Source organism: Bubalus kerabau, chromosome 23 (genome assembly GCF_029407905.1).
Source record: "Bubalus kerabau isolate K-KA32 ecotype Philippines breed swamp buffalo chromosome 23, PCC_UOA_SB_1v2, whole genome shotgun sequence".
NCBI classification, from domain to species: Eukaryota; Metazoa; Chordata; class Mammalia; order Artiodactyla; family Bovidae; genus Bubalus; species Bubalus kerabau.
The window spans coordinates 20,497,176-20,523,528 of record NC_073646.1 but is presented as its reverse complement, the minus strand read 5'-3'; the positions used below and the strand labels follow the sequence as shown (position 1 = coordinate 20,523,528).

The window sequence follows — 26,353 nt, the reverse complement described above, 5'->3', positions numbered from 1 at the left end:
TAAAAAAAAATGAGCCTTTGTACAAATTCAGCTAACACTCACCAGTAGGAAGCAGCAGGCAATGGAGAAGTAGATGAGATCCCAGAGCAAAGCAGAGAGCCAATAAGCCAGTAAATAGACTCCACTCACAAACTGGATGTGCTTTGCATTAGTAGCTCTCTCAGTCACTGTCTGAAGGCAAAAACTACTAATCACAACAGCCAGGCCAAAAGCCAAACATAATACTACTTGTGATCCGTTTGTAGGCCTACAGAAAATGAAATAAAAAATGGAATAAATAATGAAAGTATAAAATGCAAATTTCAGTAGTTATTTTCAAATGTACATTGCCACTTAACAAGGGTATATATCAAGGCTCAATTCCAGTAAAAGGAAAGTCAATCATACATACACTATGTTAGAACCATAACGAGGGAGAGGTTGAGGCTTGTTGGAGACTTTAATGGAAGCATTGGGGCCAGAAAGTGACATGAAAAGAACATTGTCAAACACCGCTAGGGATGTTGCAGCTGAATGGTACGCCTCATTATTGAAAAAAATAGTAAATACTGTATTGTTTTTCTCAACCTCAATGGAAAATGCAGTCAGGGAGAAGTCACGATACTCTTTACTTTCCTTTATGTGTTTTATCACATTACCTAGAATAAAGAAATAAATTGATTAGTCAGTATGTAATAAGTCTCCTACTACTTATGTCAAAGTGGAAAGACCAAAACTTTTCCCCATTGTCTCTTCCCTTTCCAATTCCCACAATGACTACTTCAAATCTCCTCAGGAATTCTGCACCATCGGTAATCCCTACTATAAGTTTACAACTTGAAAAAACAGTAAACTACTAAGAATTTCTTGCTCTATTTTGTCTAAAACAAACATAGTTGTTGTTTTTTTTTTTCCCAAAATTATTTTGGTTCTTCTAGGTCATTTACATTTCCTCATACATTTGAGGATTGACTTGTCCATTTCAGCAAAAATGTCTGCTGAAATTTGGATAGGAACTGCGTTGACTGTATAGATCCATTTGGGGAAATTTTCTATCTTAATGATATTCAGTATTCCAATCCATGATATGGAATATCTCTTCATGTATCTAGAACTTTAATTTTCCTCAGTATTTATAACTTTCAGTGTACAAGTCTTGCACCTCTTCTTACATTTATTTGTATGTACATTATTCTTTTTGATGCTGTTGTGAGTTTTGGTAATCCGTGTCCTCACCCCACCCCTTTAATCTTTCATCTAAGTTAGATTTTAAAAATTCCAGTCTGAAAAACCTTCTGATTGGATTGTTTAATGCATTTATATTTAATATAATTACTGATATTCTAGTATTTATAACTGACATTTTGCTTTGTGTTTTCTATATGTTTTATCTCCTTTTTGTTCTTCTATTATGCAAGTATGCATTTTGTGTTAAATATATATTTTATAGTGTACCAGTTGTTGGTATCAATAATATATGGACCATTGTCAACAAAGTGATGTCACTGCTTTTTAATATGCTGTCTAGGTTTATCATAGCTTTCCTTCCAAGGAGCAAATGTCTTTTAATTTCAAGGCTGCAGTCACCATCCACAGTCACTTTGGAGCCCAAGAAAATAAAATATGTCACTTCTTCCACTTTTTGTGTTTTCTGTTTTACTATTTCACTTTTCCTATTTGCTGTGAAGTGATGAGAGAGATGCCATGATCATATTTTTTTGAATGTTGAATTCAAACCAGTTTTTTCACTCTTCTCTTTTACTCTCCTCAAGAGGTTCTTTAGCTCCTCTCAATTTCTACCATAGAGTGGTATCATCTACATATCTGAGGTTGTTGATTTTTCTCCTAGCAATCCTGATTCCAGCTTGTGATTCAGTCAGCTTGGCATTTCACATGGTGTTTTCTGTATAGAAGTAAATAAGCAGGGTGACAGTATACAGCCCTAACATACTCCTTTCCCAGTGTGAACCAGTCAGTTGTTCTATGTGTGGTTCTAACTGTTACTTCTTGACCTGCATACAGGTTTCTTAGGAGACAGGTAAGGTGGTCTGGCACTCCAGTCTCTTTAAGAATTTTCCAAAGTTTGTTGTGATCCACAGTCAAAGGCTTTAGCATAGTCAATGAACCAGAAGTTGATGTTTTTCTAGAATTCTCTTGCTTTCTCTCTGATCGAACGAATGTTGGCAATTTGATCTCTGGTTCCTCTGCCATTTCTAAACCCAGCTTGTTCACCTGGAAGTTCTTGGTTCATGTACTGCTGAAGCCCAGCTTAAAGGATTTTGAGCATTACCTTGGTCTCATGTGAGATGAGTGCAATTTTGTGGTAGTTTGAGCATTCTTTGACATTGTTCTTCTTTGGGATTGGAATGAAAGCTGATGGTTTCCAGTCCTGTGGCCACTGCTGATTTTTCTAAATTTGCTGACATATTGAGTGTAGCATTTCAACAGCATCATCTTTTAGGATTTGAAATAGCTCAGCTGGAATTCCATCACCTCCACTAACTTTGTTTGTAGTAATTCTTCCTAAGGCCCACTTGACTTTACACTCCAAGATATCTGGCTCTAGGGGAGTGACCACACCATCGTGGTTATCTGGGTCATTAAGATATTTTTTGTATAGTTCTTTTTTTTATATCAAAAATTTATTTGTATAGTTCTTTTGTGTATTCTTGCCACCTCTTTTTAATCTCTTCTGCTTCTGTTGGATTCTTACCATTTCTGTCCTTTATCATGCCCATCTTTGCAAGAAATATTCCCTTGATATCTCCAATTTTCTTGAAGAGATCTATAGTCTTTCCCATTCTGTTGTTTTCCTTCATTTCTTTGCATTGTTCATTTAAGAAAAACTTTTTATCTCTCCTTCCTATTCTCTGGAACTCTTCATTCAGTTGGGTTATTTTTCCCATTCTCCCTTGCCTTTCACTTCTCTTCTTTCCTTTCCTTGGCTATTTGTAAAGCCTCCTCAATCAACCATTTTGACTTCTTGCATTTCTTTTCCTTTGGGATGGTTTTGATCACTGCCTCATGTACAATGTTATGAACCTTCATCCATAGTTCTTCAGGCACTCTGTCTACCAGATCTAATCCCTTAAATCGAATTCACTTCCACTGTGCAATCACAATGAATTTGATTTAGGTCATGCCTGAATGACTTAGTGGTTTTTCCTACCTTCTTCAATTTAAGTCTGGATTTTGTAGTAAGAAGCTCATGGTCTGAGCCACAGTCAGCTCTAGGTCTTATTGCTGACTGTACAGAGCACCTCCTACTTCCACTGCAATATGTTGTTTAGTGGTATTTGGTTTTGAGCCTTCTGAAAAGAAATATAAAATTTTAAGTAGTCTTTTTATTATTTTTTTCCAATTCAACACTCTATTTCTAATATTCATTCATGCTGTTTTGGGTAAATTTTATGTTTTTTTATTACTATATGATATGTCATCATGTGAATATATCAAAATTAAAAAATTTTCTTTTTAATGACCTTTTTTTAGTTAATATTATTTTCCTCCTTTGCTTTCAAGATTTCCTTTTGACTTTTACCAGTTAAATTATATTGTGTTAGGTGTGATTATTTTTCAGTTTACCATACTTAGAATTCATTAAACATCTTGGAGGTGAAGATTAATGTTTTCCATTAATATTTGGGAAAGACTTCCATATTTGGGAAGTCTTCAGTCATTATTTCCTCAAATACTTTTCTGCCCTTTTATCAGTCTCTTTGCCTCCTGGTTCTCCCATTATGCCTGTGTTGGCATGCTTGATGTTGTTCCATGTCTCAGAAGCTGTTCCTTCCCATCTTTCTGTTTCACAGATTGGATAACCTTTATTAACTATCTTCAATTTAGCAATTCATTTTTCTGCCAATTCAAATCTATCATTGGGTCCCTCTGGTGAAATTTTCATTTCAGTTATGTTTTCCAACTACAGAATTTCCATTTGAAATTTTTATTTATATTTCTTCATTAAAATTCTCTTTATGGAGAGATGAAGTTGCCATACATTCCTTTATTTTTTAAACATATTTCCTTTAGTTTGTGGAAAATATTTGTAATAGCTGATTTATAGTCTTGATGCTTTCAAAATGTGGTCCTGGAGAAGACTCTTGGGAATCCCTTGGACAGCAAGATCAAACCAGTCAGTCCTAAAGGAAATCAAGTCTGAATATTCATTGGAAGGACTAATGCTGAAGCTCAAGCACCAACACTTCAGCCACCTGATGTGACAGCCGACTCTTTGGAACAGACCCTGATACTGGGAAGGATTGAGGGCAGGAGAAGAAGGGGATGACAGAGGATGAGATGGTTGGATGGCATCATCAACTCAATGGACATGAGTTTGAGCAAACTCTCGGAGATAGTGAATGTCAGGGAAGCCTGGTGTGCTGCAGTCCATGGGGTCTCAAAGAGTTAGACATGACTGACTGCACAACAAATAGTCTCTGTATACTAAGTTCAACATTTGCCTTTCCTCAAGTACATTATCCACTGGCTCTCTTTCCCCCGGCATATGGGTACACTCTTCTGTTTCTATTCTAGTTTTCTGGGACTGTCAAAATAAAGTACCATAGCCTGGGTGACTTAGAAATGTGTTTTTTTACAGTTCTAGAGGCTAGAAGTCCAAGACCAAGGTGCTGGCAGGGTGAGTTTCTTCTGCGATCTCTCCCCTGGGGTCATAAATGGCTTTCTTGTCCTTGTGCTTTCACATGGTCTTTCCTCTATGTATGTATACCCGTGTCCTTATTGGTTCTCAGCCTTTGGCTAAGATTGAGTTTAATTTCAGCCTCTTAAAAGGAGACCAGTCACTGGATAAAGGTCTGCTCTAATAATTTCAGTTTAAATTAATTACTTCTTTTTTTTTCCTTTAATATATACACATATATTATTTTTCATATTATTTCCATTATAGGTTATTACAAGATATTGACTACAGCTGCTTGTGCTATACAGTAAACATTGATTGCTGGTTGTGTATCTATTTTTTTTAAATTAGAAATCTACCTTTCTATTCATAGTAAGGCAAACAAGTGGAACCAAAATGTTAAATTTTTTAGCTAGGAAGAAATTCATGTTTTATAAAATACATATATTATATTATACATAATATATATATATATTGGAGAAGGCAATGGCACCCCACTCTGGTACTCCTGCCTGGAAACTCCCATGGGTGTGTGTGTGTGTGTGTGTGTGTGTATATATACAAGTATGCAAAAGCTTTCTACTATGCTTGATAAAGGCATAAGAAAGGACATCAAAAAAAGAGACAAGAGATCAAGAAATTGGAAAACATAAATGAAATGAAACGGGAGCACTGAATATGAAATAGAAAAAGTGGAACAAGCTAGATGAAAGTAAAAGATAATCATATAGTCCAGATTTTGTTATACTTGGCTGCTCATTAGAAACACATCAGGATCTTTGGAGACAAAAGCAATATCTGGACATTTGTGTTTTTCAAAAAAATTCCAAGGTAATTCTGCTATGCATCTGGATTTTAAAAAGTGATTACAGATTTTTCTATTAAAGTTTTTTTTGGTGATATACAATTCTATTATTTTCTATTGACCAATCATGATACAATTTTATTAAGTGAATAATATTAATAGTGACATAATCACAATAATAAAAGATGTTTATCAGCTTTCACAGTCAATAGCCAGACTAAAAAATAAAAGATAATTATATTGCAAGCCATAATGGGAACATGATTGACCTAAAGATATAGAATAATTATATACAATTTGGGGGGTTAAGTAGAGTGATGTGGTATGTGCTAAGCTGCTTCATTGTGTCCAACTCTTAGCAACCCCATGGACTGCAGCCCACCAGGCTCCCCTGTCCATGGGATTCTTCAGACAAGAACACTGGAGTGGGTTGCCATTTCCTACTCCAGGGGATCTTCCTGACCCAGGGATCAAATCCATATCTCTTATGCCTCCTGCAGTGGCAGGCGGGTTCTTTACAACTAGCACGACATTGGAAGCCCTAATTATCGATAAGTATCATCCTATTACACTTTTCTTAATTGTTTTGAGTTTATTTTGTGTAAGTTTTTTCCTACTCGTGTGTTTTCTGCCTTGAGAAGTTCCCTTTAGCATTTGCTGTAAAACAGGTTTGGTGATGCTGAATTCTCTTAACTTTTGTTTGTCTGAAAAGCTTTTGATTTCTCCATCAAATCTCAACAAGTTTTGCTGGGTAGAAAATTGTTGATTGTAGCTTCTTCCCTTTCATCACTTTATATATCATGTCATTCACTTCTGGCTTGTAGAGATTCTGTTGAGAAATCAGCTATGGGAGTTCCATTGTATGCTATTTATCGTTTTCCCCTTATTGCTTTTAATATATTATCTTTGTATTTATATTTTGTCAGTTTGACTACTATGTGTCAGTGTTTCCCTCCATGGTTTTATCTTGCCTGGGACTCTCTGCACTTCCTGGACTTGGTTAACTATTTCCTTTCCCATGTTAGGAAAGTGTTCCGCTACTATGCCTTCAAATATTTTCTCAAGTCCTTTCTCTCTCTCTTCTCCTTCTAGGACCCCTATAATGTGATTGTTGGTGCATTTAATGTTGTCCCAGTCATCTCATATGCTGTCTTCATTTCTCTTCATCCCCCTCCCACCCCCGCACCCCAAATATTCTGTTCCGTGGCAGTGTTTTTGACCATTCTGTCCTCCAGGTCACTTCATTCTTCTGCCTCAGTTATTCTGCTATTGATTCCTTCTAGTGTATTGTTCATCTCTATTTGTTTGTTCTTTAGTTCTTGAAGGTCTTTGGTAAACATTTCTTGCATCTTCTCCATTCTGTTTCTGAGGTCCTGGATCATCTTCACTATCACAATTCTGAATTCTTTTCCTGTAAGATTGCTTATCTCCACTTCATTTAATTGTTGTTCTGGGGTTTTATCTTATCCCTTCATTTGGGATATAACTCTCTGCTTTTTCATCCTGATTAACCTTCTGTAATGTGGTTTTTGTTCTAACACTGTGAAATTGTGGTTCTTCTGGCTTCTTCTGTCTGCCCTTTGGTGGATGAGGCTAAGAGGCTTGTGTAAGCTTCTTGATGGGAGAGACTGGTGGTAGGAAAAACTGGGTGTTGCTCTGGTGGGTGTTGCTCAATAAAGCTTTAACACAATTACCTGCTGATGGGTGTGGTTGTATTCCTTTTCTGTTTGATGTTTGACCTGGGGTGACCCAGCCCTGGGGGTCTATGGGCTCTATGGTAGGGTTAATGGTGATCTCCAGGAGTTCTTATACCAAGCAGGACCTTAAAGGACTGCTGTTGCCAATGTCTCTGTCCTTGTGGTGAGAACTTGCTGACCCATGCCTCCACAGGAGAACCTCCAACACTAGCAGGTAGGTCTGGGTCAGTCTCTTGTGGGGTCACTGCTCCTTTTCCCTGGGTCTTGGTTACAGCAAGATTGTTTTTTCCCTCCAAGAGTGAAGTCTCTATTTCTTCCAGTCCTGTGGAAGTCCTATAACCAAATTCTTCTGGCCTTCAAGGTCAAATTCCCTGTTGATTCCCAGTTCCTTTGTCAGATTCCCAGGTTGTGAAGGCTGATGTGGGGCTCAGAACCTTTGCAACAGTGGGAAAACTTCTTTGGGATTATTGTTCTCCAGTTTGTGGGTCACCCACCTGGCAGGTATGGGATTTGATTTTATTGTGATTGTGCTCCTCCTACTATCTCGTGGCTTCTTGTCTTTGGACATGGGTGACTTTTTCTGGTGGTTCCCATGCCCTCCTGTCAATGATTGTTCAACGACTAGTTGTGATTCTGGTCCTCTTAAAGGAGGAGATGAGTTCACATCCTTCTACTCTGCAATCTTGAACCAGAAGCCCACCTTTTTCTCAATCTCCCTATTTTTAGAGGAGCCCCTTACTTCCTCCCACATCTATGCCTGGCATCCCTGAGCCCGGAGTTCCTCTGATTCTATGGTTCTAACCTCATCTGCACATTGGAACCACTCTTGAAGACTTTTAAATTAATTACTTTTTTAAAGATCTAATATCCAAACGCAGTCACATTTTGAGATATTGGAGGTAGGGCTTAGCATATGAATTTTGAAGGGACACAATTCAGCCCATTACTCTTTCTCTTCTCATTCTGTTGTTGTTGAAAACTGGGCATATAGGATAGTGTATCAACTCTGGTATCTGAACTTCCCTGTGTGTTGTTACTGTTAATTTTGTTGTTGCTGCTACTCATTTGCTTAATGACTTCTGTGGACAGTTCTGTAGATTCTGTATTCTCTACAGTATGAAGCCACTTATTTCTCTGATGAACTTAAAAAAAATTCTGGCCTTTAAGCCTGTCTTCTAGGGGTCAGTCTTAAATCAATATAATTTAGCAACTAGCTAAAAGATTCTTTTAAATATCTAGAGCCAGTAAATCTACCACCCTTGGCCAAGGAGATCTTTGAACAAAGGCACACCTTCAAATTTCAGGCAGCTTACAAGTCAGCCTCAACTTTCATTGCTTGCGAGTGTAGGGCCTCAACATCAACTAGAAGTAAGTGACTGGATTCTTCTCATTTCCTAGGTTATTTCTGGCCATACATACTACCATTCTGAGCTTTCTAGGTCTGCAGGAATATCAGGACTTTAAAGTCCACTATGGTCATCTAGCTCTCCAGGTATTCCTTTAAAATTGCTTTCTGGGTAAGCTCTTATTTGACCCAACTGAAAGCACAGCCTTAGCTACCTGTGGTGCTATTACCGGCGGATTTCTATTGCTTTAAATAATTCCCTGGGGTTAGGGATTTTCCTAAAGAGTTGAGCCCTAATTTAAATTCAGTAGGAATAATGCCTTGGGAATAGAGTTTTTGAGCTTCTATTTCAGTCAAAGTATTGGCAATCCTCATAAATAGGACTTTTAACAGGGCTCTGAAGAGATCAGTTCTTTCCATCAACTGTGAGGTTCTGGCTTTCATGGATACCACACCACTGAGGGGACGGAGAACCATAGGAACTGCTGTTATTCAATCACTAAGTTGTGTCCGACCCTTTGCAACCCCATGAACTGCAGCATGCCAGGATTTCCTGTCCTTAATTATCTTCCAGAGTTTGCTCAAACTCATGTCCATTGAGTGAATGATGCCATCCAAGCATCTTATCATCTGTTGCCCTCATCTCCTCTTTCCCTCAGTCTTTCCCAGCCTCAGGGTCTTTTCTAGTGAGTCGGCTCTTCACATCAGGTGGCCAAAGTATTGGAGCTTCAGCTTCAACATCAGTCCTTCCAATGAATATTCAGGGTTGATTTCTTTTAGGACTGACTGGTTTGATCTCCTTGCTGCTGTCCAGTGGACTCTCAAGAGGCTTATCCAGCACCATAGTTCGAAAGCATCAATTCTTCAGTGCTCAGTCTTCTTTGTGGTCTAATTCTTACATCAGTACGTAACTGCTAGAAAATCCATAGCTAGGAATAGTTAAAGTGTCACAGATTTTACTATTTTTTTTAAAAATAGAGATTCAGTAGTTTTTAAAATAGACACTTTTTAGCTTGTTCTATGCTTTTGCTTAATTTCCAATATTGTAAGTTGGTTGATTTTTAAGAATTATTTTCCAAGTATTTCTGTTGCTTTTGTGGAAGAATGGACTCATTCAATCATACAAAGTATTCAAAATTCTCCATCCACTAGGTTTTGGCCTAATTTCTGGGCTTCCCAGGTGGTCTTGTGGTTAAAAAAAAAAAAAAAAATTTCCTGTCACTGTAGGAGATGCAAGAGATGCAGGTTTGTGTTAGGGTTCACAAGGGGCTGACTCATAGCATATTGTTTAAAAATGACCCATTATGGTTACCTGACAAACAAGGGATGAAGTCACAGTGGCCACATTGCCCTGTGGCATCCTGGTTTTTCCTTAAAGTGATATCCTTTGAAAGGTGATACAATTAGCTGAAAGACCACTTCAGCCAAAATGCTTCCATTAATGATCAACTTTTGTGCCCAGCTGCTGTAAAGTGTACATTTTTGATTTTTGGTTTAGCTGCCTCTAAGACACCACCCTCATGGCAGAAAGTGAAGAGGAACTAAAAAGCCTCTTGATGAAAGCGAAAGAGGAGAGTGAAAAAGTTGGCTTAAAGCTCAACATTCAGAAAACGAAGATCATGGCATCTGGTCCCATCACTTAATGGAAAATAGATGGGGAAACAGTGGAAACAGTGTCGGACTTTATTTTTCGGGGCTCCAAAATCACTGCAGATGATGATTGCAGCCATGAAATTAAAAGACGCTTACTCCTTGGAAGGAAAGTTATGACCAACCTAGATAGCATACATCAATCAGATGATATAGATCTATACAAGCTGAATATATCAAAATATATGTGTATGGTTAATGAAGTAATCTTTTCTTCCACTAGAGACCTAAAATATCTCTTGTCCATATTTTATTGGCACACTGCATTAGTAACTTCCAGTTTTACAGAATGTCGTGCTGATACAGCTTAAAAGATAAGATTAAATATAACTTGGCTTTATCTTTATAAAGAATTCTGTGACTAACTCTGGTATAAATTGAGCATGAATGTATTACTGCAAAGCATGAAAATAAAACACATTAGAAACTAGAAAAAAAATTAAATAAAAAGCAGAGACATAACTTTGCCAACAAAGGTCCATCTAGTCAAGGCTATGGTTTTTCCAGTGGTCATGTATGGATGTGAGAGTTGGACTGTGAAGAAAGCTGAGTGCCAAAGAATTGATGCTTTTGAACTGTGGTGTTGGAGAAGACTCTTGAGAGTCCCTTGGACTGCAAGGAGATCCAACCAGTCCATCCTAAAGATCAGTCCTGGGTGTTCATTGGAAGGACTGATGTTGAAGCTGAAACTCCAATACTTTGGCCACCTGATGCAAAGAGCTGACTTATTTGAAAAGACCCTGATGCTGGGAGGGATTGGGGGCAGGAGGAGAAGGGGACGACAGAGGATGAGATGGCTGGATGGCATCAATGACTCGATGGAAAAGAGTTTGAGTAAACTCTGGGAGTTGGTGATGGAGGGAGGCCTGGCGTGCTACGATTCATGGGGTCACAAAGAGTCGGACACGATTGAGCGACTGAACTGAACTGAACTGAACTGAAGATACTGGTAGTTAGTAGGAAAAGAAAGAAATGGGTAGCTAGATAGCATAGTTAACTTCCTTCTTTGCTAGTGATACATGTAGGTGTTCATATAGCAGCGGTCTCTTTTTTCCTACAGGTCTTACCTTGTACTTCCTGAAGTTCTTGATTCTTAAGCTTTAAAAAAATCTCAAGGTTATTTATGATATTTAGAGCCAAAACAGAATTCCCAGAAATTGAGTAAGGCACAATTGTTCGACCATATAGACTTAAGTCCATTTCTCTGGCAGGCATAATATAATACAAGTTTAGAGTTGTTAAAAGGTAAGTAGTGACAAACAAAATTATTGATATATGTAGCAATGTCAACTTCCAACTGCGCCAATTGAATAGTGCTCTCTTCAAAAACATGGAATGAAATTGCTGGCGGTAAAGTGGAAACTAAAAAGAGGAGAAGAATATAGCATCAGAATTACTCGTGATCCAAGGAAGATATTCAAATTGAAATTCAATGCTTAAAATTTTTATAGCAAAAGATAAACACATATTATACAAATATATTCTTGAATTTAACCAAAGAAAACAAAATGGTATGGAAAAGTTTTTAACATCTGGTTTCTTACCTAACTACACTGAAAATCTTGTCAAGGTGATTTTATTCATTAATATATTTGTATTATTTCTGATTGGAAAAAATTGTATTTATTTATTTAATTTAACATCAAACCATAATCTTTCCATCTCTCTTTTTTAAGGGAACTATCCCCATAAAACTTGCATACAACTACTGTCTTTTACTTTATTTAGTATACTAACAATGGTTCATAGTGAGAAAATGCCCCTAATCTGATCAACCAATATCTTCTAAAAGTAAATCTTGGATCTTGTTAGAACCAAATAAAGGGAAAATTTATTAGAAAATTAGGAGAATCTCTCAGTGATTCTGAGAAATAACAATGGTGAAAGTGACATAGCTGTGGTCTTTATTTAAAGCCCATTTCTCTTGCATCAGGAAATTAATGGAGTTGTAGTACAGACTATTCCTTATCTCCTTGACTCTCCTATGGTCATACTCCAAACATCTTTTAAGTTCAGGTGGTATATACACCCAAGCCAAATATACTAGTTTTACATTCTTAATGAATATACTCACCCCAGTATTAAATTTAATGTTAGCAATTTCATTTAATCTGGGAATAACTGGTCCTTCATGATTTCTGAATACTCTCCTACTCTGATCCCTGTTTTGTCCTCTTTGGGTCGTCAAAAGAGAAGACTGGATAGATTGAATCTCCATCTCAGAATCTGCCAGCTTATTGACTCTAAATACACACATATACACACAAAAAGCACAAAATATTTTACTTTGACTATACCTTCAATCTATTTTATTTGTCAAATAGCAAACAAATTTCCAAATTTGGAGGACTCTTTGATCTTTCTTACTGATTGTTAAGTATATTGTATAAAAGCAGTATGATAATGTGAAAGTGGAAGTATTAGTCACTCAGTCCTGTCCAGTTCTAAGTGACCCCATGGACAGTAGCCCTCTAGTCTCCTCTGTCCATGGGGTTTTCCAGGCAAGAATGCTGGAGTGGGTTTCCATTCCCTTCTTCAGGGGATCTTCCTGACCCAGGGATTGAACCCTTGTCTCCCACATTGCAGGCAGATTCTTTACCATTTGAGCCACCAGGGAAGCCCAAGTATGATAATATTGGCTCTCAATAAACCAGTCAGAGGACTGATGCCAATTCATGGCAAAGTTTCTACCATTCTGTGGTAAGATGAGAAAAACAATTATAACATATTGTGTTTCATTAAGCTGAATTTATTCAAGTAAAAGCACTTATCTTAAGTCAAAGATAATAACTCCTTTGGATGTTAAGGTGTTCTTTATGTTATGAAATGATAGGGACTTTGGATAGTAGGTTTTTTTAAAAAAAATCCTTACATTTTCCATTTAGTGCCTATGTCCAAAGCTGTGTCTTTTGGTATGGATGCTTAAGAAGAATGAAAAAATATACACAAGTAATTATAACCTAAGGAAAAAAATTCTCTGTCATTTTTCTAAAATTTTTATTCTTCATATTTTATTTATTGGTAATAATTTCCATTAGGAAAACACTACAAAATACAAAAAAAAGAAAGGAAAATAGTTCCAATACCTAGAGATAACCCTGATGAAAAATTTTCCCACACACATAGACATACTTTCTTACAAGCATATGAATTGTTTTTAGTCTATTTACATGTAGTGTAATTAGTGATATATTTGAGTTTATATCTAACATCTGCCATTTACTTTCTATTTATCTTCATTTATTTTCCAATTTAAGTGTGATTGACAAGTGAAAATTATAAATATTAAGGGTATAGAATATGATTTTCAAAAAATTTTTACTTGAGTATATTAGCTTTGTAGCTCAGCTTGTAAAGAATCCGCCTGCAATGAGGGAGACCTGGGTTCGACCCCTGGGTTGGGAAGATTCCCCTAAAGAAGGGAAAGGCTACCCATTCCAGTATTCTGGCCTAGAGAATTCCATGGACTGTGTAGTTTATGGGGTTGCAAAATTCAGACATGACTGAGCGACTTTCACTTTCATAGTAGCTTTACAATGTTGTGCTAGTTTCTACTGTATAGCAAAATGAATAGATTATACACATACATAAGTAGCAAAAGGCAAAATAGGCAAATTGTACTTCATGAAAATTAAAAACTTTCATGCATCAAAAGACAATATCCACAGAGTAAAAACACAACCTATAGTTTTAGTTCTTATATTTAGGTCTCTGATCCAGTTTGAATGTGTTAAGTAAGTTCTACAGTTTTTCACAAGTGTAGTATGGTGACTATAATTAATAATAATGTATTGTAAATTTGAAATGATGTAGAATAGTAGATATCAAGTGTTCTCATCACCAAAAAAGAAAATGGTAACTGTGTGAAGTGATGGATATGTTAATTAGCTTTATTGTGGTTACTATTTCACAATGTATACACATATCAAAACATCATGTTCTATACTGTATAGCACAGGGAACTCTACTTAATGCACCGTGGTGACCTAGATGGAAGGAGGTCCAAAAGAGAGGGAGATATAGGTATTTGGACCCTTACTTAACACCATTCAAAATGGGTCAAAGACCAAAAACTATAAAACCCTTAGAAGAAAACATAGGACAAAAGATTCACAACAATGTATTTGTTAATGATTCCTTGTTTATGATACCAAAGGGATAAGTAACAAAAGGCAAAATAAGCAAATTGTACTTCACAAAAATGAAAAACTTTCATGCATCAAAGACAATCTCCACAGAGTGAAAATGCAATCTATAGAATAGGAGAAAGTATCTGCCAGTCAAAAGTCTAGTAAAGAATTAATGTCAAGAATATATTAGGGTGGTGAAAAAGTAATTGTAGTTTTGCATTGTTGAAATTTGCTGTTTGATATTAGAATACATTCTAAATAAATGTGATTATATTGCACATCATTTTAATGCACGTTTCTCACTATATGCTGTTTTGCTAATGACTTATTCCTTACTGTTTATTTTATATTTATTTGGGACTATGGAAATGATGTTAGACAAAAAGTAAATTCAAGAGCTTTTTTATTTGAGTTGAAAATGGGTCATAAAAGCAGCAGAGACAACTCACAACATCAACAGTGCATTTGACCCACTAAGTGCTAATGAATGTACAGTGCAGTTGTGGTTCAAGGAGTCTCGCAAAGGAGATGAGAGCCTTGAAGATGAGAAGCATAGTGGCCAGCCATCAGAAGTTGACAACAACAAATTGAGAGCCATCATTGAAGCTGAGCCTCTTACACTTACATAAAAAGTTGCCCAAGAACTCAACATTGACCATTCTACAGTCATTCGGCATTTGAAGCAAATTGGAAAGGGAAAAAGCTTAATAAGTGGAATGCCTCATGTGCTGACCAAAAAAAAAAAAAAAAATTCTTGAAGTGTTGTCTTCTCTTAATCTATGCAATAGCAATGAACATTTCTTGATCAGATTGTGATGTGCAACAAAAAGTGGATTGTGTAAGACAGTCAGTGATGACCAACTCAGGGGTTGGACCAAGAAGAAGCTCTAAAGCACTTCCCAAAGAAAACTTGCACCAAAAAAAGGTCATGTTCACTGTTTGGTGGCCTGCTGCCCATCTGATCCACTACAGCTTTCTGAATTTTGATGAAACCATTACATCTGAGAAGTATGCTCAGCAAATTGATGCGATGCACTGAAACTGCAATGCGTACCACCGGCATTGGTCAACAGAAGGGATCTTAATTCTTCTCCATGGCAATGCCCAACAGCACATTGCACGACCAACACTTCAAAAGTTGAATGAATTGGGCTACAAAGTTTTGCCTCATCTGCCATATTCACCTGACCTCTTGCCAACTGACTACCACTTTTTCAAGCATCTTAACAACTTTTTGCAGAGAAAACACTTCCAAAACAAGCAGGATGAGGAAAATGCTTTCCAAGAGGTCACTGAATCCCAAAGTGTGGATTTTTATGCTACAGGAATAAACAAACTTATTTCTCATTGGCAAAAGTGTGTTGACTGTAATGGTTCCTATTTTGATTTATAAAGATGTGTTTGAGCCTAGTTATAACAATTTAAAATTCATGGTCTGAAACCAAATTACATTTACACCAGACTAATATATATAAATTCTAAAACTCAACAACAAAAAAGAATCTGACTCAAAAATGGGCAAAGATAAAAAAGAATAAAATACCTAGGAATATATCTACTTAAGGAGATAAAACAAAGACCTGTGACTCCAAAACTATAAGATGCTGATGAAAGAAATCGAAGGAGATATAAGCATATGAAAAGATATACCATGTTTGTGGATTGGAAGAATCAATATTGTCAAAAACTATATTATCCAAGGCAATCTACAAATTCAGTACAATCCCCATCAAATTACTATGGCATTTTTCACAGAACTAGAACAACAACAACAAAAAATCTCAATATTTGTATCAAGACACAGAGGTCCCCATATAGCCAAGCTCACAGTTCAGTACTCAGTCGTGTCTGACTCTTTGTGACCCCATGGAGTGGAGCAGGCCAGGCCTCCCTGTCCATAATGAACTCCTGGAGTTTACTCAAACTCATGTCCATTGAGTCAGTGCTGCCATCCAACCATATCATCCTCTGTCGTCCCCTTCTTCTCCTGCCTTCAATCTTTCCCAGCATCAGGGTCTTTTCAAATGAGTCAGTTCTTCCTAGCAGGTGGGCCAAGTATTGGAGTTTCAGCTTCAGCATCAGTCCTTCCAATGAATATTCAGGACTGATTTCCTTATGGATGGACTGGTTGGATCTCCGTGCAGTCCAAGGGACTCTCAAGAGTCTTCTCCAACACCACAGTTCAAAAGCATCAATTCTTCGGTGCTCAGGTTTCTTTACAGTCCAGCTCTCACATCCATACATGACTACTGGAAAAACCATAGCTTTGACTAGAGAGACCTTTGTCAGAAAAGTAATGTGTCTGCTTTTTAATATGCTGTCTAGGTTGGTCAACACTTTTCTTCCAAGGAGTAAGCATCTTTTAATTTCATGGCTGCAATCACCATCTGCAGTGATTTTGGAGCCCAACAAAATAAAGTCTGACACTGTTTTCACTGTTTCCCCATCTATTTCCCATGAAGTGATGGGACCAGATGCCATGATCTTAGTTTTCTGAATGCTGAGTTTTAAGCCACTTTGGTGTAGTCAGTAAAGCAGAAGTAGATATTTTTCTGGAACTCTCATATAGCCAAAGCAATCTTAAAAAAGAAAAAAAGCTGGAGGAATCAGGCTCCTTGACTTCAGACTATACCACAAAGCTACAGTCATCTAAACAGTATGACACTGGCACAAAAATAGAAAATAGATCAATGGAATAGGATAGAAAATCCAGAAATAAGCCCATGCACTGATGGCCAATTAATCTATTACAAAGGAAGCAAGATTGCACAATGTTGGAAAGACAGTCTCTTCAATGTTGCTGGAAAAACTGGACAGCCACATGTAAAAAATGAAAATAGATCATTATTTAACTCCAGACACAAAAATAAAATGGATTAAAAACCTAAATATGAGACCAGACAGTATAAAACTCCTAGAGGAAAACATAGGTGAACATTCACTGACATAAACCACAGGAACAGTTTTTTAAATACAGCTCCTATAATAATGGAAATAAACACAAAATAAATAAATTGGACCCATTTAAATTCAAAAGTTTTTGCACAGTGAAGGAAACAATAAACAAAATGAAAAGATAACCCACAGATTGGGAGAAAATATTTGCAAATGATGTGACTGACAAAGGATTAGTCTCCAAAATTTGCAAACAGCTCATGAACAGTGTAAAAACAAACAACCCACTCAAAAAATGGGCAGAAGAATTAAATAGGCTTTTCTTCAAAAAAGACATACAGATGGCCCGTAGGTACAAAAAAAGATGGTCAACACTGCTAATTATTAGAGAAATGCCAATCAAGACTACAATGAGATATCACCTCACATCAGTCAGAATGACTATCATCAAAAAATCCACAAACAATAAATGCTGGAGGGGGTGTGGAGAGAAAGAAACCTTTCTACACTGTTTGTGGGAATGTAAATTGGTAGAGTCACTATGGAGAACAGCATGAGGTTCCTTAAAAAAAAAAAAAAAAAACTACCATATGACCCTACAATCCCATTCCTGGGCATATATCCAGAGAATAACATGATTTGAAAAGATACATTCACCCCAATGTTCACTGAAGCACTCTTTACAACAGCCAAGACATGAAAGTAAACTAAATGTCCATTGAATGAGAAATGGCTAAAGAGGATATGGTACATATATGAGAGGGTAACAGGCAGGAAGGCCAGGGGTTTCCAAAAGGAGGAAATAGGCTGCAAGTGTCAGACATTTTTTATCTCTCTCTTAAGCGGCAGGAGGAAACAAACTAGTGAGCGAGATATATATATATATATATATTTTTTTTTTTCCCCCCTTCTCTATACAATTTTTTTTTTTAAAAGAGGTTTCTCTTAAAATACTGTGTTGCCATAATGACACCTGGTTCCACCTGAAGTTAACTATTCTCAAACCTTGAGTTAACCAATGCATTCCTCTTATGGAAATATTTGTCCTTGGAAGCAACCTAGATGTCCATCAGCAGATGAATGGGTAAGAAAGCTGTGGTACATATACACAATGGAGTATTACTCAGCCATTAAAAAGAATACATTTGAATCAGTTCTAATGAGGTGGATGAAACTGGAGCCTATTATACAGAGTGAAGTAAGCCAGAAAGAAAAACACCAATACAGTATACCGTATTGGTATATATATGTATTCGCATATATATGTAATTTAGAAAGATGGTAACGATAACCCTGTTATTTTTGCAAGACAGCAAAAAAGACATAGATGTATAGAACAGTCTTTTGGATTCTGCGGGAGAGGGAGTGGGGGAATGATTTGGGAGAATGGCATTAAAACATGTATAATATCATATAAGAAACAAATCGCCAGTCCAGGTTCGATGCAGGATACAGGAAGCTTGGGGCTGGTGCACTGGTGTGACCCAGAGGGATGGTATGGGGAGGGAGGTGGGAGGGGGGTTCAGGATTGGGAACACGTGTACACCCGTGGAGGATTCATGTTGATGTTTGGCAAAACCAATACAATATTGTAAAGTAAAAAAATAAAACCAAAGGTACTATTTAAAAAAAAAAAAAAAAGAAAAGTTTGTCTTAAGCTATGTTAATGTACTATGCATTATCCCAGACTCTGTCTTCAAGTGGGTTCTGCCTAATGGCTCAGAACTGACTTGACAAACTATTATGTTATACTCAGACATTGTGCCCTTAATCTATGTAAATGAAACTATTTGTAGGATGATCTGCCCTTCTACAAGATTCAAGTCAATCATTTTACCGCCTGGGATGACTCATCTGGTGCCAGGATTTTCCCAAAATACATCTTATACATGAGGGGCCTGGTGCCATTCCGAGTTTTAAGACATTCCTTTCTTTCATGAACAGACTGCTAGCGGAGAAAACAATGGCACCCCACTCCAGTACTTTTGTCTGGAAAATCCCATGGACGGAGGAGCCTGGTGGGCTGCAGTCCATGGGGTCGCGACGAGTTGGACATGACTGAGCGACTTCACTTTCACTTTTCATTTTCATGCATTGGAGAAGGAAATGGCAGCCCACTCCAGTGCTCTTGCCTGGAGAATCCCAGGGACGGGGAAGCCTGGTGGGCTGCCGTCTATGGGGTCGCACAGAGTCAGACACGACTGAAGCGACTTAGCAGCAGCAGCAGCAGCAGCAGCAGCAGAGACTATATAGTGAAAAGGAACTAAAAAGCCTCTTGATGAAAGTGAAAGAGGAGAGTGAAAAAGTTGGCTTAAAGCTCAACATTCAGAAAACTAAGATCATGGCATCCGGCCCCATCACTTCATGGCAAACAGATGGGGAAACAGTGGAAACAGTGTCAGACTTTATTTTGTTGGGCTCCAAAATCACTGCAGATGGTGATTGCAGCCATGAAATTAAAAGATGCTTACTCCTTGGAAGGAAAGTTATGACCAATCTAGATAGCATATTGAAAAGCAGAGACATTACTTTGCCAACAAAGGTCCATCTAGTCAAAGCTATGGTTTTTCCAGTGGTCATGTATGGATGTGAGAGTTGGACTGTGAAGAAAGCTTAGCACCAAAGAATTGATGCTTTTGAACTGTGGTGTTGGAGAAGACTCTTGCGAGTCCTTGGACTGCAAGGAGATCCAACCAGTCCATTCTAAAGGAGATCAGTTCTGGGTGTTCATTGGAAGGACTGATGCTAAAGCTGAAACTCCAATACTTTGGCCACGTCATGAGAAGAGTTGACTTATTGGAAAAGACCCTGATGCTGGGAGGGACTGGGGGCAGGAGGAGAAGGGGACGAGAGGCTGAGGTGGCTGGATGGCATCACCGACTGGATAAACACGAGTTTGAGTAAACTCCGGGAGTTGGTGATGGACAGGGAGGCCTGGCGTGCTGCGATTCATGGCGTCACAAAGAGTCAGACACGAACTCTTTGAGCGACTGAACTGAACTGAACTGAACGGAGTGACTATATAACATCCAGCTAAAAACTAGCAGGGGGGTACTCTTTCTGCCCCCTTCTGATGCCTATGGCAGAAGCTTTCTCTATCTCCTTTATACTTTATTAAAACTTTATTACACAAAAGCTCTGAGCGATCAAGCCTCATCTCTGGCCCAGGATTGAATTCTTCTCCGGAGGCCAAGAATTCTGGCATCTTTTTGTGGGTCAGCAACAACCTTTCACCTATACAACGGAATACTACTCAGCCATTAAGAAGAGTGAAATAATGCATTTGAAGCAACATGGATGGACCTAGAAAGTGTCATACTGAGTGAAGTAAGTCAGATAGAGAAGGAGAAATATTGTATGACACACCTTATATGTGGAATCTAAAATGAAATGATACAAATAAATGTACTTACAAAGCAGAAAGAGTCTCATAAATTAGAAAACAAACTTATGGTTGCTGGGGGGAAGGGACAATTAAGGACTTTGAGATGGTCATGTACACACTGCTATATTTAAAAATGGATAACCAACAAGGAACTATTTTATAACATATGGAACTCTGCTCAATGTTATTGGTAGCCTAGATAGAAGGGGGCCTTGGGGTAGAGTGGATACATGTATATGTGTGACTAAATCCCTTCATTGTTCACCTGAAACTATCACAACATTGTTATTTGGGTCAGTAAGTGCCCAAATGCTACTGGAGATCATTGGAGAAATAACTCCAGAAAGAATGAAGGGATGTGGCCAAAGCAAAAACAATACCAGCTGTGGATGCGACTGGTGATAGAAGCAAGGTCTGATGCTGTAAAGAGCAATATTGCATAGGAACCTGGAATGTTAGGTCCACGAATCGAGGCAAATTGGAAGTGGTCAAACAGGAGATGGCAAAAGTGAATGTCGATATTCTAGGAATCAGTGAACTAAAATGGACTGGAATGGGCGAATTTAACTCAGATGACCATTATATCTACTACTGTGGGCAGGAATCCCTTAGAAGAAATGGAGTAGCCATCATGGTCAACAAGAGTTCGAAATGCAGTACTTGGATGCAATCTCAAAAACGACAGAATGATTTCTGTTCGTTTCCAAGGCAAACCAATTTCACGGTAATCCAAGCCTATGCCCCAACCAGTAATGCTGAAGAAGCTGAAGTTGAATGGTTCTATGAAGACCTACAAGACCTTTTAGAACTAACACCCAAAAAAGATGTCTTTTTCATTATAGGGGACTGGGATGCAAAAGTAAGAAGTCAAGAAACACCTGGAGTAACAGGCAAATTTGGCCTTGGAGTATGGAATGAAGCAGAGCAAAGGCTAATAGAGTTCTGCCAAGAGAACACACTGGTCATAGCAAACACCCTCTTCCAACAACACAAGAAAAGACTCTACACATGGACATCACCAGATGGTCAACACCGAAATCAGATTGATTATATTCTTTGCAGTCAAAGATGGAGAAGCTCTATATAGTCAGCAAAAACAAGACTGAGAGCTGACTGTGGCTCAGATCATGAACTCCTTATTGCCAAATTCAGACTTAAATTGAAGAAAAGTAGGGAAAACCACTAGACCATTCAGGTATGACCTAAATCAAATCCCTTATGATTATACAGTGGAAGTGAGAAATAGATTTAAAGGACTATAGATGACAGACAGAGTGCCTGATGAACTATGCATGGAGGTTTGTGACATTGTACAGGAGACAGGGATCAAGACCATTCTCAAGAAAAAAAAATGCAAAAAAGCAAAATAGCTGTCTGGGGAGGCTTTACAAATAGCTGTGAAAGAAGAGAAGCGAAAAGCAAAGGAGAAAAGGAAGGATATAAACATCTGAATGCAGAGTTCTAAAGAATAGCAAGGAAGCGATCACTGCAAAGAAATAGAGGAAAACAACAGAATGGGAAAGACTAGAGATCTCTTCAAGAAAATTAGAGATACCAAGGGAACATTTCATGCAAAGATGGGCTCGACAAAGCACAGAAATTGTATGGACCTAACAAACAGAAGATATTAAGAAGAGATGGCAAGAATACACAGAACTGTACAAAAAAGACCTTCACGACCCAGATAATCACGATGGTGTGATCACTCACCTAGAGCCAGACATCCTGGAGTGCAAAGTCAAGTGGGCCTTAGGAAAAATTACTACAAACAAAGCTAATGGTGATGAAATGCCAATTGAGCTATTTCAAATCCTAAAACATGATGCTGTGAAAGTGCTGGCACTCAATATGCCAGCAAATTTGCAAAACTCAGCAGTGGCCACAGAGCTGGAAAAGGTCAGTTTTCATTCCAAGCTCAAAGAAAGGCAATGCCAAAGATTTCTCAAACTACTGCACAATTGTGCTCATCTCACACACTAGCAAAGTAATACTAAGAATTCTCCAAGCCAGGCTTCAACAGTACTTGAACCTTGAACTTCTAAATGCTCAAGCTGGATTTAGAAAAGGCAGAGGAACCAGAGATCAAATTGCCAACATACATTGGATGTATGTTCTTCAGTGGAAGAAGCAAGAGAGTTCCAGAAAAACATCTACTTCTGAAGCTGAAACTCCAATACTTTGGCCACCTGATGGGAAGAACTGACTCATTTGAAAAGACCCCGATGCTGGGAAAGATTGAAGGGAGGATTAAAAGGGGACAACAGAGGATAAGATGGTTGGAGAGCATCATCGACTCAATGGACATGAGTTTGAGTAAGCTCCAGGAGTTCATGATGGACAGGGAAGCCTGGTGTACTGCAGTCCATGGGGTCACAAAGAGTCAGACACGAATGAGCGACAGAAGTGAGCTGAACTGAACTCCTTATATAACATAATATCATCCAAGTTATTAACACAATTTCCCCCTATTTTTTTGAATATTGTCACCTTATTTATTTAACTTATAAGCAGAGTACATCATGAAAAATACTGGGCTGGATGAAGCACAAGCTGGAATCAAGATTGCCAGGAGAAATATCAGTAACCTCAGATATGCAGAAAACACCACCCTAATGGCAGAAAGTGAAGAGGAACTGAAGAGCCTGGTGATGAAAGTGAAAGAAGAGAGTAAAAAAGCTGGCTTAAAACTCAACACCCAAAAAACAAAGATCATGGCACCTGGTCCCATCACTTCATGGCAAATAGATGGGGAAACAGTGGAAACAGTGACAGACTTTGTTTTGTTGGGCTCCAAAATCACTGCAGATATTGACTGCAGCCATGAAATTAAAAGATGCTTGCTCCTTGGAAGAAAAGTTATGACCAACCTAAACAGCATATTAAAAAGCAGAGACATTACTTTGCCAATAAAGGTCTGTCTAGTCAAGGATATAGTTTTTCCAGTAGTCATGTATGGATGTGAGAGTTGGACCATAAAGAAAGCTGAGAGGTGAAGAATTGATGCTTTTGAACTGTGGTGTTGGAGAAGACTCTTGAGAGTTCTTGGACTTCATGGAGATCAATCCAGTTAATCCTAAAGGAAATCAGTCCTGATTATTCATTGGAAGGACTGATGCTGACACTCCAATACTTTGGCCACCTGATGCGAAGAACTGACTCATTGGAAAAAACCCTGACGCTGGGAAAGATTGAAGGCAGGAGGAGAAGGGGACAACAGAGGATGAGATGGTTGGATTGCATGCCTGACTGGATGCCATCTTAGGCATGTCCTTAGGACATGAGTTTGACCAAACTCTGGGAGTTGGTGATGGACAGGGAAGCCTGGCATGCTGCATTCCATGGGGTTGCAAAGAGTCACACACAACTGAGTGACTGAACTGAACTGAACTGATTTATTTAAATTTTATTGTATCAAAAGAAATAACTTTTCTCCTCACTGTGGAAAAAATTGAATTACTGTATGATCCAGCATTTCCACTTCTGGGCATATTCCAAAAGGAATTGGAAGCAGGGTCTCAAAGATGATTTTATATGACATTCAAAGCAGCATTTATTCATAATACCTCAAATTTGGAAGCAACATAAGCATCCACTGACCAATGAATGGATGAGCAAAGTGTGGTATATAATACAATGGGATTCTATTCAATTTCCAAAAGGAAGGAAATTCTTCAATATGCTACATCATGTATAAACCTTGAGGACATTAAGCCAAGTGAAATAAACCAGTGAGAAAATAAAAAATACTGCATGGTTCCACTTAGAGTAGTAAAAATCATGAAGGCAGACAGTATAATGGTTGTTTCCAGGGTAGGGGTAGGAAAGAATGGAGAGTTATTGTTTCATAGGTACAGATATTCAGTTTTATAAGATGAAAAGGGTTATGGTGATGAATACTGGTGATGGTTGCCCAATAATGTGAAATACCACTGAACTGTATATGTAAAAGTATTCAAAATGTGAAATGCATGTATATTTTAGTACAATAAAAAAATGAAAATAAAAAGGTTGGAAAGGAGACTCTGTAACAGACTATGATGTTAACCCATAGAAGAGACAACCTAGGTGTCATGGTCCAAGGTTTTAATTTGGAATTCCCAGAAGGTAGTAGAGCATCTATTGTGGAGATAATGGTTTTAAATGACATTAATTAATTCATTTATTCATTCAAGAGCAGTATCAAATTCTGTGGCAGGTATTGTTTGGGGCCCCAAGAATAGTTAGTGAACAAAACAGACATGGTCTCTGCCCTTATGATGCTTGATCTAATTGGGCTTACAAAATAACTTTCTTATTATCATTTTGCTCCCTATGCAGCTTGCCTAGAGACACACAAGATGACATTAAATGGCAAAGAGGCCATAATCATTATAAATCAGTCTTATTATGGTTCATTATAAATTAATGAAACAGCCTTTAATTTATATATATTAGTCTTCTGTGAACTTATTTACCTTAAGTCAGCTCTGAGACACTGACAATTTTAAATCCCTGAATCTGAGAGAATGAAATGTAGATGTAATTATGTCATTACCCTATCAAAAAAAGTGAGTTTTGTAAAACCTTTGATTGGCAACCACTGACTTTGCTGGGTAACAGCCTGAATTCTCTGAGCATTTTTATTTTGCACTTCTGCACCGTGCAAGAAACAAACTGCGTACAGATTAAATAAATTATAGAAACGTAGGGGAGGAAATTTTGCCACCCCAAAATGTCTCTTTCCATGTGGGCAAGCTGAAAACAATCGAGCCTAAAAAACTCAGGAAGTCTTTCTTTTTACTTCCATCTAAGCTACCTGAAATATTTTGAACAAGGGCCTTTTCTAGGAATAGAGCTATTATGAGAGGTACCTGCAAAGAATATAGGTTAGCTGTGTGGAGGAAACTCAGGCAGAGACTATAGAGTAGAGTCTGTTCTGTGTCCCATAGTTTCTGCCTGGTCCAGCAAATATATTTTTACAAAACATTGGCTTTTTTCAGCTCCATTTGAATTGTCCTCGTTCCTTTAGAATTCCAAAACCTCTACTCCCAACATCTTTTGTCTTGAGCTGAAGATGGTATTTAAGGTGAGGGTTTCAGCCATTTTAGTTAGTTACTTAGTGCTCTTGGGTCTCTTCCATGTATATATATTATTAAACTTTTTTTTGATTTTCTCCTGCTCTATCGCATATCAAGTTAATTCTTAGACCAGTCAGAAGCACTTAGAAAGGTAGAGGAAAATTTCTTCCCCTCCCCAACAGAAACATGCTTAGGTCAAAATTTTAAAGTCATTTCTAGTTAATTTTAAAGTAATTTAAAGTTAAAACTAGAACTTTTCCTATGATGACATAGTCATATTAATCCTTTATTTTTCTTGGTGGGGGTGGTTTATTTGTGATGTCGTGTCTGACTATTGTGACCCCATGGACTGTAGCCCACCAGGTTCCTCTGTCCATGGTATTTTCCAGGCAAGAATGCTGGAGTGGATTGCTATTTCCTTCTCCAGGGGATCATCCCCGCTCAGAATCAACCCAGGTCTCCTGCATTATGGGTGGACTTCTGCATTACCGGCAGACCACTGTATTGTGTGCCAGATGCTTTACTGACTGAGCTGTAGTGGAAGACTCTTTTCTTCTTGACTAACTCCTAAATCTTTTACCACAAACAGCAGGGCCCAAGCTCAACATCTTCATATAGGCTCATCTGAAAATACAGAAATGCAATAGCATTATATATATATATAAAGCCATAACTACAATGACTTTATTCCAATGCCAACTGGGTGGGGTTTGCTCTCAAACTGATGCAAGATTTTAGAGGTGGAAGTTTGTTAAGTTTTTTTAAGGTCAT

General features: G+C 37.9%; 1 protein-coding gene across 1 annotated transcript in view; it reads right to left on the bottom strand.

Moving 5' to 3' along the window:
* The window catches only part of LOC129637639 (phospholipid-transporting ATPase ABCA3-like), a 181,601-nt gene that overhangs the window by 67,392 nt on the left and 87,856 nt on the right, over positions 1 to 26,353 (bottom strand). The window contains exons 11-14 of the mRNA XM_055561866.1: positions 12,190 to 12,358; positions 11,183 to 11,477; positions 392 to 638; positions 43 to 247 (exon numbers count right to left, since the gene is read on the bottom strand). Of these exons, the coding sequence (XP_055417841.1) occupies positions 43 to 247; positions 392 to 638; positions 11,183 to 11,477; positions 12,190 to 12,358 (916 nt within the window). The remainder of the gene's footprint in view (positions 1 to 42; positions 248 to 391; positions 639 to 11,182; positions 11,478 to 12,189; positions 12,359 to 26,353) is intronic.